The 16,327-nt window shown below is 40.4% G+C and overlaps 1 protein-coding gene across 1 annotated transcript in view; it reads right to left on the bottom strand.

The window, feature by feature from the left end:
- The window catches only part of ank1b (ankyrin 1, erythrocytic b), a 56,661-nt gene that overhangs the window by 25,616 nt on the left and 14,718 nt on the right, over positions 1–16,327 (bottom strand). Inside the window, exons 2-9 of the mRNA XM_061067560.1 lie at positions 5,326–5,427; positions 2,691–2,789; positions 2,070–2,168; positions 1,651–1,749; positions 1,085–1,270; positions 769–867; positions 492–590; positions 248–346 (exon numbers count right to left, since the gene is read on the bottom strand). Coding sequence (XP_060923543.1) covers positions 248–346; positions 492–590; positions 769–867; positions 1,085–1,270; positions 1,651–1,749; positions 2,070–2,168; positions 2,691–2,789; positions 5,326–5,427 — 882 coding nt within the window. The remainder of the gene's footprint in view (positions 1–247; positions 347–491; positions 591–768; positions 868–1,084; positions 1,271–1,650; positions 1,750–2,069; positions 2,169–2,690; positions 2,790–5,325; positions 5,428–16,327) is intronic.

Raw genomic sequence — 16,327 nt, 5'->3', positions numbered from 1 at the left:
CTGATTGTAGCTCAGAGTCCTTGGAGGTATGATGATCAATCCATGGATGACAAGCGTTTAAATTAAAGTGCTTGGTTAGGACATCTTGAGTGAAGCTAATTAGCCAAACTTGCATGAAAGCATATACTTTTTTAGCAAGCTAGAAATATGAGATTCAGTCAAAGTCAGTAGTCAACCGGAAACCTTGATGATCGATGCAGATTACAAAGCTTCTAAGGATAGATTACGTATTTCATCGGTCATCTACCTTGGTTTTAGCCTGGATGGGAGCACCATGTTCCAGCAGGAGCTCAATAATGCGTGCGTGACCATTCCTGGCTGCACAGTGGAGAGGAGTCAGCTCATCCTTCAAACAGACAGAGAGGGAGACTCATTGGAAAAGTGTTTAACGGTATAAGGGACAGAAATGAGCACATTAGCAGGAGGGAGGATAACGGATGAGGGGAAACAGAGGTGATGAGCATCCAAACTGACTAAATGCTTAAATCTACCTTTGTTATGGCATCAATCTGTGCTCCTCTGTCCAGCAGCAGTCTGACCATCATCACGTTTCCCCTCCTGGCAGCTATATGGAGGGGTGTGATGCCATTCTAGGGAAGCGGACAAAACAAGTTGGCATTTGTTACCATTTGTGAGTCCAGATTATGTGGAAATATAACAAAAGTACTGTATAATAGAAACTGAACTACATGTAAATGGGGAATACAACTTGAAATATTCCCGTTTTTCTCAGTTTCATTTCTGACCCTGCGGCTCAGATGAACTGACCTTGGGTGTGAAGTTTACGTTGGCTCCTCTGTTCAGCAGCAGCTGGGCTACGCTCATGTTCTCATAGTGGGCTGCGATATGGAGAGGTGTGAAACCAGTCTACAGAGGAAGAGACGCAATGGGAGACCAGAGTGTAAAGACGGTCTATTTATACCACTATTAAAATGCAAGGTTAGACATGACACAGATAACAAGAGGAGAGAGTTTGGGCATTTTTACTTAGTGTTATTTAATTTTGATATTCTCTTCATTCACAAAGACAAAAGCCCAGTTTTTTTTATCGATTGTGTTATCATATAAAAAAGTTGGTGCATACCTTGCTGAGTACATCTGCATTGGGATCGTTCTGTAGGAGAACTGCGGCGGTCCGCGTGTCGTCGTTCCGAGCGGCGATGTGCAGTGCGGGAAGCCGGACTTTGCCCTTGGTGCCGTAGTTGATGAGCAGCGCCACAACGTTTTCGTGGCCCTGCTGGAGGGCGACGGCCAGTGGAGTGAAGCCGTCCTGAGAAGAGAGAGGACGAGGGAAAGAGGTTGGGAAATAATGGACGAAGAGGGCATAAAAGGAGGAAGAGGAGAGAAAGATAAAGGACTGATGAAGAGGTGAGTAAGAAACCATGCGGAACAATGTTTTCTTGAGCTGTTATAGTGAAAAATCATACTTCTTGTTGCTCAGCTATTCTTTAACCCAACATTAATAAAAGGACAAATGTGTATTTTTATGGAAAATATGCTAAAACAACAATTAACCATCTCATTAACAACAAATTACCTGTATAAAAGAAACAAGCAGCAGATTTTCATATAAAACAGATACCAATGATGTGTAAGGATCTAACTACGGGAAACCTCACAATCCAACAGGCAGTTTGAAGGAACTCGTACCTCGGTCGGAAGACTCTGATTGGCTCCGTTCTCGAGCAGGAACTTGACGACCTCTAAGTGATTCTCCTGCGCTGCCATGTAGAGAGGACTGAACCCTTTCTGCTCGGGCACAAATTCATTATGTAGAGTTTCAAATACACAATCACAACATCATTTCAACCTTTAGGACAACACACACGCACACACACAAACACATCTACATACAAACACAGTTTTAAATAGTCACCTGACCTGGAGGAATACATAGTTAACCTGTGTTTATCTTTACAAGGACACACACCTGTACAGTACAGAGACTCACCCTCACAGACAATGTATATAAATATATGGACAACTCTGTAGCAGATGCGTCACAAACACACTCACACACACACACACAAACACAAACTTTCTCTTGCTCACAGCTCGTGGTGACTTACCAGAGACTGGGCATTAACGTTGGCACCATAGTTGACGAGCTCAGCCACCACTCTCTCCTGCCCCGCCAGCGCTGCAATATGGAGAGCAGTGTTCCCTTTCTGGAGGTCACACACACACACACAAACACACACAACACAAACACACACACGGAACCACACAAGGTGAGAGAAAAATAAAGAGTGAATGACAGCAAAACAATAGGAACATATGGCCTCAATCTCTACATGTAGAACTTGACTCAAACCTGTGAATTTTATTTATAGTCATGTTCTATTTTTAGCATTCAGCTCATTTTGAAGCAAAACACTGTAAAAAATTCTAACCCTTTCTTACAGAAATACTCCAATAGACATAGACCCTGACATGAGAGATACAAGCATTGGATTTTTGCAGGCAAGAGACTTATTTACTTTTTTATTAATTTGATAAAGTGGTTTAAAATAAAAGTTTGTGGTTACATGTTTTAATTCTATTATTTTAGATCATGGATGCTACCTACAGCGGAACTGAACTAGTCCACGAGTTAAACTAAAGCTTAGACAAGTGCTTAATTTAGTTCAGTACAGTTCAGTTCAGAATGAAATACTTCAGAGAACAAGCACACAGACAGAACAAGGTACCTTAGTGGTGGCTTCCAGCTCAATGCCGGCGTGGAGCAGCGACAGAACCATTTTGACGTGACCTTCTTTAGAAGCCAGGTGTAACCCGTTGAGACCATTCTTAAAGAGGCAACAGAGGAATTTAGTCAAATGGAAACTGGAAGAAACACAAGGTTAGGATACTCTGAAGTACTGAAATGTAAGTGTACTGAATAAAGTATTTCATAACCTTTCATAAACACCAAAATTTGCTTATGAACATCATCAGAACTCCCCACTTAATATTCCATATGTTCTGAATGCAACCAAATAACTTGTAGGATTTTAATAAGGATGAAGAGAAGCGGAACTCGCTGTATCTTGCAGCCTCAAGCTCCCCTGAGCAACACGGGGGGGGGGGGGAGAGAGGCTGACAGATAGCTGTTCTATCTCAGTGGTCCGTTTATCTGTCTGATTGTCTGTCTGGCTGAGTCTGAGCTGCTCAAACCGCCAGTTGTTACCAATCAGGCCACCAGGGGGCTCCACGTTCAATTCAAAACCACTCTCAGGCTTCCCATCATACTGCAGTGTCACTCAACTCAAAGGGGAAACACAGCATCACTGCGAGGAGCATGCACGGAGGGATGGGAAACACTCTGCGCCTGCAAAGTGAGAACATGGGTTCTCTCGGTTTTCTTTTCAACAGAGAAGTATCACCAGGGAGAGAGAGAGAGAGGGAGCAACATGAGCCTGCAGGTTTTCAGATGCAGCGAGGACGGGTTTTTCCTGCAGAATCACACAAATCACAAATAGAAACACCATCTCTGCCCTAGCTTCGGTCCCCATTAAAAACTCATCAACACGATGCTACAGAAAGAGAAACAGAAGCAAACAAGAACAAACTGCAGGGAAATTAATCACTTGAGAAAATCACCATTTGAGCCGTTAGCAACACAACTGAAAAAAGGTATGAACGCAATGCAATTATCTAGGGGCATATCAATAATAATTATGTAGATGATTATAATCTTTATACTAAGGTGATAACAACCCTTGAACATTGTGCAAAATGTTGTGTTTTTGACTCGGCAGTCGTTTGTCTTCTCTTCTCATCTATCACTGTGTGTGTGTGTGTTTGTGTGTGTGTGTGTGTGTGTGTATATATAAATAGTGCAACACACTCTGAGGGAGACAGGCGTTCATTCTTCATGCCCAGACTTCCTCTTCACCAGCACATTCATTCTTTAATCCAAATACTGACAAGGTTAATGAGTGCAATTTACACAAACACACACACAGACACGCACACACACACCTGATAATATTGTGTGGTCATGATGCAACTGGATGTAAGAGAGGAGACAGTGAAGCCGCTCATTAAAAGGAACAATCATCTTTTTTACTTGATTAGGGTATAAGGGAATAAGGAGGTGTCTTTTATTTTACCATGGATTGAGAAGAATACTGGGACATTACTGCACATGGTGTTTTCAAATATTCCTTTATAAAGACTAAACTTTGCAAAGTCTCTTCATTCCCCTGTTAATAAACATTCTCCATTAAACCTGATTCATAAGCTGTAAACTTTGTGATTTGACTTTCCAATTAAATTCTTCCTTCCCTGTTTATGATTTCCTTCCACAGAAAGAACGCGACACTCATTCTCTACATTAATTATTATTCCAGTCCAACAGCACTTATTCTGATTAGGTTGAGAACAATCTGATAATGGGTTGGAGGTAATTTGCAAGATTAAGCCAAACATCTGGTCAAAGAATCTGAGACTTAACTTTGTTACTGTCTCAGCAAAAAGTCCAGATATATATAATCCCACAGACAGGGGTGCCTCTGGAGGTGAAATATTTCATGACAGAACAATAGGTAGCCAGAAGGCAATGCACAAAGGAACCAGTAAAACCAGACACATTTACTACAACCAATCTGCTGCTGCTGGGCTGGAGTGAATGAACTGCAGGGTGGATTCCAGGAAAACAGCACATAAAGTGGAAAGAGTTTCAGCTCTACTATAAAATAAATATGATCTAGACCAGCATCGGTGGAAAACCTCTCCAGACTAACATTACTAACTCAAGCAGTAACATGCTCCTGCCTTGGCTCAGCAGTGATCTTTACTGTGTATTAACAATTTAATATATCTCTATTAATAGTCATGACTGCTGTAGAGTTTGACCCCTCAAGAGAAGGAGCCTAGACTCCAGACACTGGTTTTCCATGTCAGTTAAAGGACCAATGCCAATATCAACGTCCTGACAGAAATAGCACAAACATGTATTTACTTGAATTTAAAATGAAGGTATTACTGGTACTGAATGATTTAGAAGTTAGCTTAAAGTCCTGCAGACACAAACACAGTAAGGGGAGAGTCGATGGACGTGAGCAACAAAACAAACTCAAACGTTGAGAGGCCCTTTCCCCAGTAGACACCATGTGGCAATGAATCAAGAAGATGGGAGGAGATAACATGGTCCCATTCTACAATCACATTTAATTCTACACAAACTCTGCTATGTCGTGATACATTTCTTATCCGGCCATGAAATGAACCCTCGCCACAATTTAATTTGTTTTTGTTAAATGGAATCTGTGAATGGGATCTTGCTGCCACTGACACACAAACATTGATCTCCGGATAGGGAGCCGATCGAATCCAGCTCACTTGATTAGATATGTTGATGTCCAGTCCGTTCTTGAGATGATCATGAGCCTTGTCCAGGTTTCCCGAACGAGCTGCACGCAGGAAGCTGGTGGATGCATCCGCCTGCAATGGACAAAGAGGAGGAGTGTTATAAAAAGGGAAAGAGGCGATTGTTGCAGATTAATACCTTGAAATAGATAAATACATATACAGCAGCTCCTCCAGCATTATCCACAAGTTAGGATGCACTCAAAGCCCCCAGTCAGGCTACAAACTGCTTGTCAATCCCTTATGAAATATAACAATCAGTAGAAGGCGAGACACACAAAGTAGGAAATACAATACTACATCCATCCGCTCACCTGCCCTCTGTCAGAGGCTAAAAATGTCAGAGCGGCTGCAGTCGAGCTTCGCCCACACTCTGCATTTGGCAGGCCTTCACAGCCGAGCACACTTCGCCACGAGCTCCGCTGCCTGCCTGATCTCAGAGGGGAAAGCGCCTGTGGCTGGTGTGTGTGTGTGTGTGTGTGTGTGTCAGTGTTTGTACGCCCACCTCTGTATTCATTCATCAGCCAAGAGTGTAATACAGCTGACCTGCACAATGAGATGCTTCCAATGCCCTGAAGAGGTATTCTCCCTTTCCCTCTCTCTCTCCCTCTCTCCTCTCCCTCTCTCTGCTCTTGACCCAGCCCCTCTACACCCCCGTCACCGGCAGAGTTACGGATCTGTTTGAGCTGTTACTCTCAAGTGGCTTAATTATCCCGAATTGCTGAAAGACACGCTTGCCCTTTACAAATCACTGAGACTTTATTTTTTTCCTCCCGTCCTATTTGTTGCTGATGCTGGTGATTGACAAACTGCTTTAGATTGGATAAACACACAAACTGGATTTGCTTTCCTATCAACAGTCTTGTTTCCCCAACTTGATTTATATCTTTGCTGCTTTTCATGTCCTTTCTCTCCAATAGTTTTGTGTTTAACTCACGATTCGCCCCTCAACAAGATTCTTTGACATTTCTTATCTAACTCTCAATTCAAACCAGGAAGCTCTGTCAATTATTACCTGTGCAAAATAGATTATGATTTCATCCCTGTCCATTATGTGTTAGTTGACTTGTTTGATTCTTTGTTTATTGGCAGAATTACTCGAAATATAGAGAACTGATGTTCCACGTAACTTAGAGGAAGGATGGGACACTAGGGCCTAATATCTTTTCCACTTTCTTCTTCTTTATTTAAAATATTAATCAATTTCCCAGGGAATCATTTATGCTTCTTCATGAAAAAAAAAATATCAGGGATATCTAGGGGCCTTACATCACAGTGTGTGTGTGCAATCTGGATCTTTTCGATTTAAACATGGTTTCGTACAGGGATTGGATTTTAAAGTTTTGCTGCGTACAAAGTATTTTTATCACTTTCATTCACATTGCTATGTTGGGCTCTCGGCGAAAGTATGCGCTCTACTGAGAGCCATTATATGATGACTTACTTAAATAGACCCCAGGCCTCTGAATACTTCCCAAATCCACTGTACACTAAAAATATTTGTCTTTGCTTGAAATCCAAACAGTCTCCTTTGTTTGATGTGTTTGCGAGCTGTGTTTTTTTTGTGCCTCTATTGTTCCATTGCTAAGTGGCTGAGTGACTATGTGATCTATTCCCCATCTCATCCTGGGCTTTGAACATGAGAGCTAGACATTACTCAGCATAAGAGAACTGAGGGACAGGACTTCAAACAGCCTCTGACAGGAGCCTCTGCAGATTCACATCCTAAAGCGTCGGTACTATATGTTTTGAGCTGCCTGTCCCACTATAAATATTTCCAAATGAGGAAACTGGCTTTTGAAAACATGCCTGAATCCACCATTTCTAATATCACAGTCAACCTTTTGTTTTCTTCTTCTCCACCTGCTTCCCTCCTCCTCCTCCTCCTTCTCCTCGTTCCCCAGGACTCCACACCTCCCTGCTTCATGAACCAGATTTCTACGTGCATCCATCATCTGGAATATGAGCTTGTTAATGAGTGTGTGTGTGTATATATATATTAATTCAACAACTGCATGAATCATGTGCTGACCATATTTTGCAGAAAGTGGAAAAATCTGGAGCCACCACCTTCCACAAACTCATTGTGGTGTTCATGTTGCTGTGAGGCTGGAATCCAATTTCCTCACTACCTACTATTCATCCATACATCACAGAGAGATGCCAGATAGATTGATTTGTAACTATAGGGTCAAAATTATATTACAGAGACTCCCTCACAATGCATGAATTGTCGTTCACCTGCCTGTAAATCAGGTTTTCCTTCTTCTTCCTGCTCTTTTTCATCTGGTTCACACATTCTACATGATCATTTCCCAGCTTTTTCCTGGATACCATCATTACCCTCAGTGGAGACGGTTCTCGTCTTTGTCAATCTAACTGTTCTCGAGAGGTCAATACAAGTCTCATCTCACAAGTGAGGCCATGTGATGTGATCCCTGAGCCAAATGAAACCAGATGTTTCACACTTTCTCTGCCTCAGGTGATAATGATGAGTTTTACAATGTGAGGCAGGAGGCACACGCTGATTGAGCTCGATGCCAATTCACAGCAAGTGAGCGAGCAGTGATTGATTTTTGAAATTTTCAGAAAACCTCTGTGGCCAAAAGAGTTTTTCATCTCAACTTCACCCTTCATAACTTATTCTAACATATAGCATTAAAAGAAGCAACAGCAACACAGAACCAGTCAGTAGAAAAAGTTATTTAAAAGAAGAATACTACATTTTAAAATCTGACTTAAATCCCCCCAAAAAACAGCCCTGTGACTTTATCTCATTTCAAATTAAATACTCATAACCGCTTCTGAATCACTAATGCTGTGTAGAGGGAAATCCTTTTCACATCAGCCAACGTCAGTGGAAATATTCATGGGTCGACTTACTAAAGCTGAGGTCTTTTTTTTTTTTTTTTTGGCAATGCCTTAAGAAACCCTGCAGCAGCAGCTGATGAGGACACCCGGCCTAAGTGTTGAATAAATAAGTAGAGTGTAAACAAGTGTAACAGCAGCATAATTTACGCTGTTTGATAAAAAGCCACATTTCTCGGGCTTGGGTCAACGTCTCAGAGGCCACAACTCAGTCAGCGCTGACCCGCATGAGCCGAGAAGACAACACACACCGGCCCAGACAGCCGGAGCAGACAGTGAATGGCAGAGACGCACAAACAGAAGAGGGAAACATGTATACACGCTTAAATGAGGCAACACAACATCAAATCCATGAAGATTTGGTCACACAACCCGTAAACCAGTCATAATTTATGGAGTATAATCCCAGTTTCGACTTGCAGGTCAATAATCACTCATGGCTTTGATCTCGTATGAGCTATACAGAAGCCCATGCTCCAAGTGGTAATGATTATCCATAAAACATATAAGTCAATAAAACCATATGTTCGACTTATTGAGATCAGCTTGTGTGCACTGTTTACATGTTGTTTTCTCACTAAGCAAGATTTCAGTTAAAATGCACACAAATAGATATCGTCAAGTAATGTACAATATAAGTTTATGATTCCATTAATAAAAATGTATAATGTCAGATTGAATGCTATATGTTAAAGCTTTACTCACATCTGTAAAGTGTAACACTGGCTCACGAGCTGGGGATATGTTGAATGTAAAATTGTGACATGCAAACAGTATTGTATTAATGTTTGTGTGTGTGTGCGTGTGTGTGTGTGTGCTGTAATTTAAGATTCGCTCATCCTTGTGCTTCGTGTTTCAACATCTCCTTCCTGTGTGTTGAAAATCTGACTTGAATATTCTCACAGTTAAACACGCATTCAACCTCCTGCTGAGCCAAAAATAGATTGGTTTAAAAAAACTCGACATCACTGAAGCCAGAAGAGGCTGATACGTCTGATATTAATACTGAGCGAGAAAATACTGAATCTAAACTGCCATAGGCACAATCATATCGGTTTTCTGTGCTTTTCTTCAATTGGCTCCTACGTTTTTAAACAGGCGCCCACACAAGCATTGAATTGCAACTTTTAATATATTAAAAAATACAAACGAATGAGCAAGAGCAAGTGAAATAAAGTACTTTTATAGAAACCAGTCTCACAAGATGAGTAACACCTCATTCCTAAAAAGGAGAAGGTAAAAAAAAAACAGATGGAACTGAGTCACACACTTAATATGAGCCGTTATATAAACTGCTGCTGCTGCTGGTGTGAACTTTGCATGTATAATGTGACAGCGTCAGCAGACACGTCTACATTGACACCGATATTAACCGATGTTAACCGAGGGTTAAAGGTCAGGGTTAGTATTCCGACCTCAGACGCATTTAATCGCATAATAATGTTTGGTTCAGTTACTAACATGCTTAATGCACATGCCCTGGATTTGAATGTAAACAAGATGTAATATTGATGTGAGTCAGATCAGAAAATGCTCTGCAACATGGAATAACTCAGGGAAACGTCGTAATCAAAATAATGTCCTATTCAGAATAAGATCAGTAGTTCGAACATGGAAGATGGTGAATGATCTGAGGTAGTGATTTAGGTTTTCAGAAGGATTTATATCAGAATGTGTCAGGATTGATTTCACTGTTCTCGGGATACTCACGTCTGTCTCTACAACTCGACTGTTTTCTGTGATAAACAGTCGTGATCTTGGGAGGAGTTGAGATGAGATACAGACATTCGATCCCCCGGTATCACAGACTCTGTGAGCTGCAGGAGTTTGATGTGGGTCTGCTCTGACAGGAGTCATTGACAGAAAGTTGTGAACGTGTACTTATTGTAGTGACAGCTCCTGTCACTTCTGATTTTTAAAGGAGTCCTTGTGTCACTTCAAGTTGTGACTTCTCGTCACGTTTCAACATGCATCTCGTCACCTGCTACTTCTTTACTATACAACTACTCACATGGAGAGAGTGTGTTTAAGTGTTTAAGGAATTGGCAGAAACCAGCATTTTGCCTTAGAAACTCTTATATTGACATGGTGTGGTTTATTAGACATAACTCACTTCTGTGAGTACCTCTTTTACTATTTTCTACAAAAATGTTCTACTTAATTTATCTGCATTCATATTCATAATAAGATATATGTTAATGGGGATTACCCAAAATCTATCTGGACCTAAAGCACTTGTCTTGAGAGGAGAACTGTGATTGAAGAAACTAGTCAGACTGAGGGTTCTTCTTGTTCCCTGGTCACTGTATACACTGATGGGCTCCAAGATTGCTAAAGCCTAAGTGTTATAGGAGTAAGGGTCATCTACTCTATAAAAACAATGAGAAGGACATAGAGAATGAAGGTTTCTAAATATCCTGATCCATCACTACAGGTGGATGGAGAAACTGGACTAAGTAGCAGTGGCTGGAAAATCAAGGACAAGATTTAAAGTGATGCCGGAGCTGAAGCAGCATATTTGGAATATTATGATGAATACTGGTCGACAGTGAGTCACAAATTAAGTGTGGACGGAGAAATTGTGGCCATTTGTCACTGTGAGCATGAACAAGAAACTCAATTCACACAAGGCTAAAAACAAATGCATATGGAGACAAATTACCTACAAACACACGCATGCGCACAAAGCAGAACTAAAAATAGCCGCACACACGCCACAGTATGTTAGTGCTGGCACCAACAAGGAGGGAGATGGATCACAGTAATGAATCCTCATGGGTTTTAACAAAGACACGCTTCTGTTACAGAAGACAGAATCCCAGCAGCAGAAATGAACTACGAGGCAGAGTCTCACAGTCCAGGGTAGATTTACACATAAAGCCAAGATACACAAGGATTCACAGGCTCCGACAGCAGGAAACAGAAGAAGAAGCCTCGCAGGTCTCGACAGTGACAGTTGTGAGTGCAACTAGCAGAGCAAACACTAATGTGCGTGCACGAAAAAGAGAAAAACTTGATTTGGAGAGTCAAAAGAGAAACACGCAAAACACAAGATAAAGCAAAGCTACATTCTGCATGCCATGTTTTATCCAAAGCATCTCGGTTCCAGGAGTGCTCATGATTTTATTATAAACCCCAAATCCAAGGTGTGTTGTTGATGTCGTCCTCTGTCACACGTACACAGAGGTGAGGACTCTAAACATGGCAGCATCACCGGGATGTGCCAAACAGGGACACATTAAAACAAGGCACCCAATTTATCACTTCTTATATAACAGCCATTATTTCTTCTTTCCCACTTTGTGCAATGGTTCTCTGAGACATTCCCCAATCCCCTTGACTTAGGTCTGTAAGAGTAAAGCCCTGTAGCAAGAACGCCCAGAGTTAATGAAAAATACTGATCAGTTTAACATAAAACCATTATATCCCACATACGGTAATTTAGGGTTGATAAGAAATAAATCACCTCATTCTGACCAGTATAGAAAATACATTGCAGTTATTAGAGGCCCCATCTCTCAACTTTTTATCACACCGCACTAAGTGAGAAAAGATAAAGAGTATCATTTATCTTTTAGATTAATAAACAAGTAGCAAGTCCTGGAGGGAAAATACTCCACTGAAAAAATCCATAATTTTCCACAGTTTTATTTAATTGGTATTTCATTGGTATCCCATGATTAGTATTTCAGATAATAAATATGACAGACAGGTGAATAATTGAAGAAAACAGAAAAATATAAAATTAGAATCTCACATTTGAATTTACCTTATAAAGGTGAGTCCTTTGGCATTATGATTAGTATTACTGCTCTAATATTATATTTCTAGTTTTTAAATAGATGTGAAGGATTTCATTCTGTACCATTTGTGTGTAAATATTTTTGTATTAAAGAGATGCAACATGAAAATTGTAGTAACCTTAATTAAAACAATTAACAGTGCAAAGGAAAGAGGAGATCAATTTAGAAGCATAATGCAAGATGAAGTCAGAGCGCGGGAAAATGAAAAATCAATGGAGCCCAAGCTCAGGCTCTACAGAGTGGGAGTTGATTCAGTATTGATGGATGGATGGATGGATGAAAGGTGGCAGGAGTCTGTGGGAGTAACATGGAGTAACAAAAACACAGAAGCACAGATCCTGCACATGCTAAATAACAACAGCTACACAATTCAAATATATTAGATGTAAAGCCACATGCAGGTAGCGCAACTTTTACATTCAAAGATTGCTATTTCATAGTTGACATCTATTTTCCAGTGGCTATTTGCTTTGTGTCATAAAAGTCGTAACATAAGATATAATTCAAAATAAATGGGTTGTTAAAATGCACTTTTGCAGTGTGAGCCTTTGAAGATCTCCAGTTGGCACAAAGAAAGACTTTTTAACAAATCGTTTTTGACTAACAAAAAGACAAATCATACAATCATCTAGTACATCTACCATTCAAATAGTTTTGCAAATCCAAATATACCATAAGTACTTGCAGGCGAGCTACTGCTAAAAGCTAATATTCAAGTTTGTATATTCGTGTTCCTGCATCTTCTCCTTACAGCAAAATTCTGTGCAACAAGCTGCTGCTCATTCAGAAGCCTAATTTGCTCTTTATCTTGAAAAAAAAAAACCACAAGATGAAGACGGAATGAAAGATTAAATGATTCCAGCAAAACCCAAATTCCTCCTCACTGGTGAAATAATGAGACACATTAACAACAAGGATCTTCCTCTCGTCTTCTCTGCACTAAAACTGAGCATCTGAAATATTTATAGCCTCTGTCAGGCCAATGCCTCGGCAACCCATTACAATCAAAGCATGCTTTTTCTTATTTCTGTACATATTTCTTGATGTCTCGCTCCCTGCACACCAAACTCACGCACACACAAGCTAATACTGGGGCTGTTACTATCTGGTATGTATGTCTTCAGAGAGATAATAATAGATAATAATACACAATATACAAGAATACACAGAAATGATAAAGAAAACGTACAAAACTATATGCACACACACACTGTTCTTGAAAACATTGTGCACATGTACAGTGTATGATGTTTAAGGATACCTGCCTATGTGAACTGACAATATAATAATAACTTAATAATTTTGGTGATCATATTTTTGGTGAAATATAAAAATAAAATTGTTACAGATAAGGAAATTCTGTAAACTTCAAATGACAAAACAATCGAAAATTATTCAAATAGTCGGTAAGACCAGAGCTAGCATAAAAAAAAAATCAAATCAAATCAAAACCCAGATTTTTGGGCGTTTTAGCCTTAAATAAATAAAGTTCCCTCTTCCATTCTGTATAATTTATCATCTTTAAACTCAAGTTTCATTGTTTAAAGCCACATTATCTACTGTTTAGAATAATCAACCTTTACACCCTTTTTTTCACCCCTCTGCCTTTAAAGAACACTTATACAATCGTTAAAAATCTGTTGTGAGCATTTCTGCCTAAAGCAGAGAAATTAAGACAAGAGAGAGAAAGAGAGTAAAGAACAACAGTGACAGGGCGAAGCGACCCTGAACCCCTGCATTCATAAGCACTTGCTCAGCTCCACATCATATCCACTCATTCCTCATCATTACTCCTTCAGCGTCTCTCACTCATCCTCACCCTCAGGTCTCTTGCAGCTTTGTGCAACCTTCCTCTCTCTCTCTCTTTTCATAACCTTTCAATATTTATGAGCACTGCAGAAATGCTCCTGGCAAAGCATGCTGGGTAGAGATGTCCCTCAGAGTCAGGCCCTGACGTCATCACTCTGTGCTGGCATTCTGGGCACCCAGCCCCGAACCAGTGCCCGGACAAAAGTCAAGTTCCCTGCCAGCGAATGCATTTTAATACCAGACAGGAAATTAGAGTTCCATCAGGCAATTGAGCCATAAACTACAGTAAAACCACTTTCATCTAAATTATTAAGTGTTGGGTATATGTGAGTGTCAGGTGTTGGCCACTGTATCACAATATCCAGTAAGGGAAACTGCTTTAAATAATTCATGTTGCAGTCAAATGCCATAAAAAAGAAATCAAATAAACGGTCGTATACAAACAAATTCTGTTGAGGAAACAACGTGAGGTGGAAGGAATAAATTTAGTTTAATAAATCTGACGCTCAATACAGGACAAACTGATTTTTACATAAACGTTAATGATAGCTCCGTGAAATTAAGTGATACAACACACACAACATGTGGGAATTGGAGAAATATAAGGAAATATAACAAATATGACATTATTGTCGTCCTTGTCCTCTTATAACATGCCATAAATATTTACAAAGAAAAAGGGTCTATTATGGTTTGAGATAATTTTATGACAACAGCATTTTTGAGTAAATGGATTGAAGTATATGGATAAAAGTCCTTCAGGCAAAGAGAAATAGCTCATAAATTCTTTATAAAGACACAAAAACTGCAAAGACAGAAAAAGGGGGGAGAAGTAAAAAATGAAGGTACGAATATGACGAAGAGGAGGAGACACGGAGAAGCTGGGAGCCACAATGTCTGAAAGTCATGTGTGCATAACTAATGCACAGCACTCAACCGCACATGGTCAGTGACTGGCATGCACTATCCCCCCCCCATAAGGCCAATATACAATCACTGGTGACAGGAGGGAGCAATCAGCAGAGGGAGGAGCCAGGGTGATGGATGGGAAGGCAGAGGAAGACAGGAAGGACATACAGAAGAGAGCAAGCTGGTGGGGTGATAGTGTAAATCCAAATAAAAGATGGCATAAAGAACATAAAAGGGTAATGAGGGAAATAATGAGCGAGAGGAAAAGGGGGAGAGGAGAGAGGTGTGGAGAAGGAAGGAAAGGGGGGAAGGGGAATGCAAGGAAAGGAAGCTGAGAAGGATTACTGAGGTCTTGAGCAACATGTCCACCTCAGTATTAAAGCTGATAAATTTAAATAAGCTGTTTCTACATGCTGAATGGATTATTTCCATACTGGCATTTCAGATTTCCACTTTGAAACACTTATGCAATGCAAAGAACTTGGCTTTGAACCACACGTCTTTATGCATTTTATTCCTCCCTCAGGTCTGTTTTTAAAGGTGGATGACATTTCAAACGATCTGTTTTGGTGGTTGTAAGCTTGAGAGTGGTTAAAGGGCCAAAGCTGGAATGATTCCATTAGCGTGGACATGACTTTTACAGTGATATGGAGAGGTAGAGGTCAGGTGCAAGAGAGGAAGACGGAGAGAGGAGGAGGAGGGGGAAAGTGAAAGAGAGCTGTGAGAGAAGTCACGTGTCGAAGCAAGCTGTATGTGATGGGAGAGAGATAGATGTCTGAGGAAGTAATCCCGGCGCAATTTGCTTTGTACTTCTATTACCCCCAACGGGAAGAGGTCAGAGGTCACAGTCAGATAGAGAGACGGAGCTTTGAGGCCAGAGAGGATGCGGCGTCTTGCTCGGGGACACTGAAGCGAGGTCAGTCATTCCCTGATTATCAAGTTGGGTGGGTGGGGACGGGTCTCCCCCCCCCGGCTGGTACTGAACGAGTCACCACACTCTCACCTGACAGCACAGAGTGATGATTCATCACTCCACTGCAATGATGCAGCCGGTCTATATGTCTATTTCATAGACTGGAGATGGGAAACCTCTGGCCTCTGGAACATATTTTATATGTGGCTGGCAAGAAAAGCCATAAACAGAAAATAGGCTAGTTTATCTTGCCCTGCCAGAAAAAAAAGCTAATAGCAGAATAATGTTTTTCATATTTAACCTTTTCTATCAGGGTGAACAAAAAACGTTTTCCATTTTATTGTTGAAAAGCATCACTACGACTGTCTAGTAAAAATAAATGTATATAGAGATTGTCGTGCTTTTCCTAAGAAATATGGACATATGATTGTTTTTTGGGTGTGAGAATCAGAATCAGAATCAGAAGGTATTTATTGCCAAGTAGGTTTACACCTACCTGGAATTTGCTCTGGTTATTGGTGCATACAATGAACATAGAAACATAATAACACAATAAATACCCCACACATAAGAAAAACAATAAAAAACAATATATATTTACTCACTATTTACTTCTTATTTACTCACTTTTTCTAATATTTTTACAAAGTAACATTTATTAAGACATAAACAT

The sequence above is a fragment of the Limanda limanda genome, chromosome 1, assembly GCF_963576545.1.
Source record: "Limanda limanda chromosome 1, fLimLim1.1, whole genome shotgun sequence".
NCBI lineage: Eukaryota > Metazoa > Chordata > Actinopteri > Pleuronectiformes > Pleuronectidae > Limanda > Limanda limanda.
Note: the sequence above shows the minus strand (reverse complement) of the source record. Positions and strands in the feature narration are given on the sequence as shown.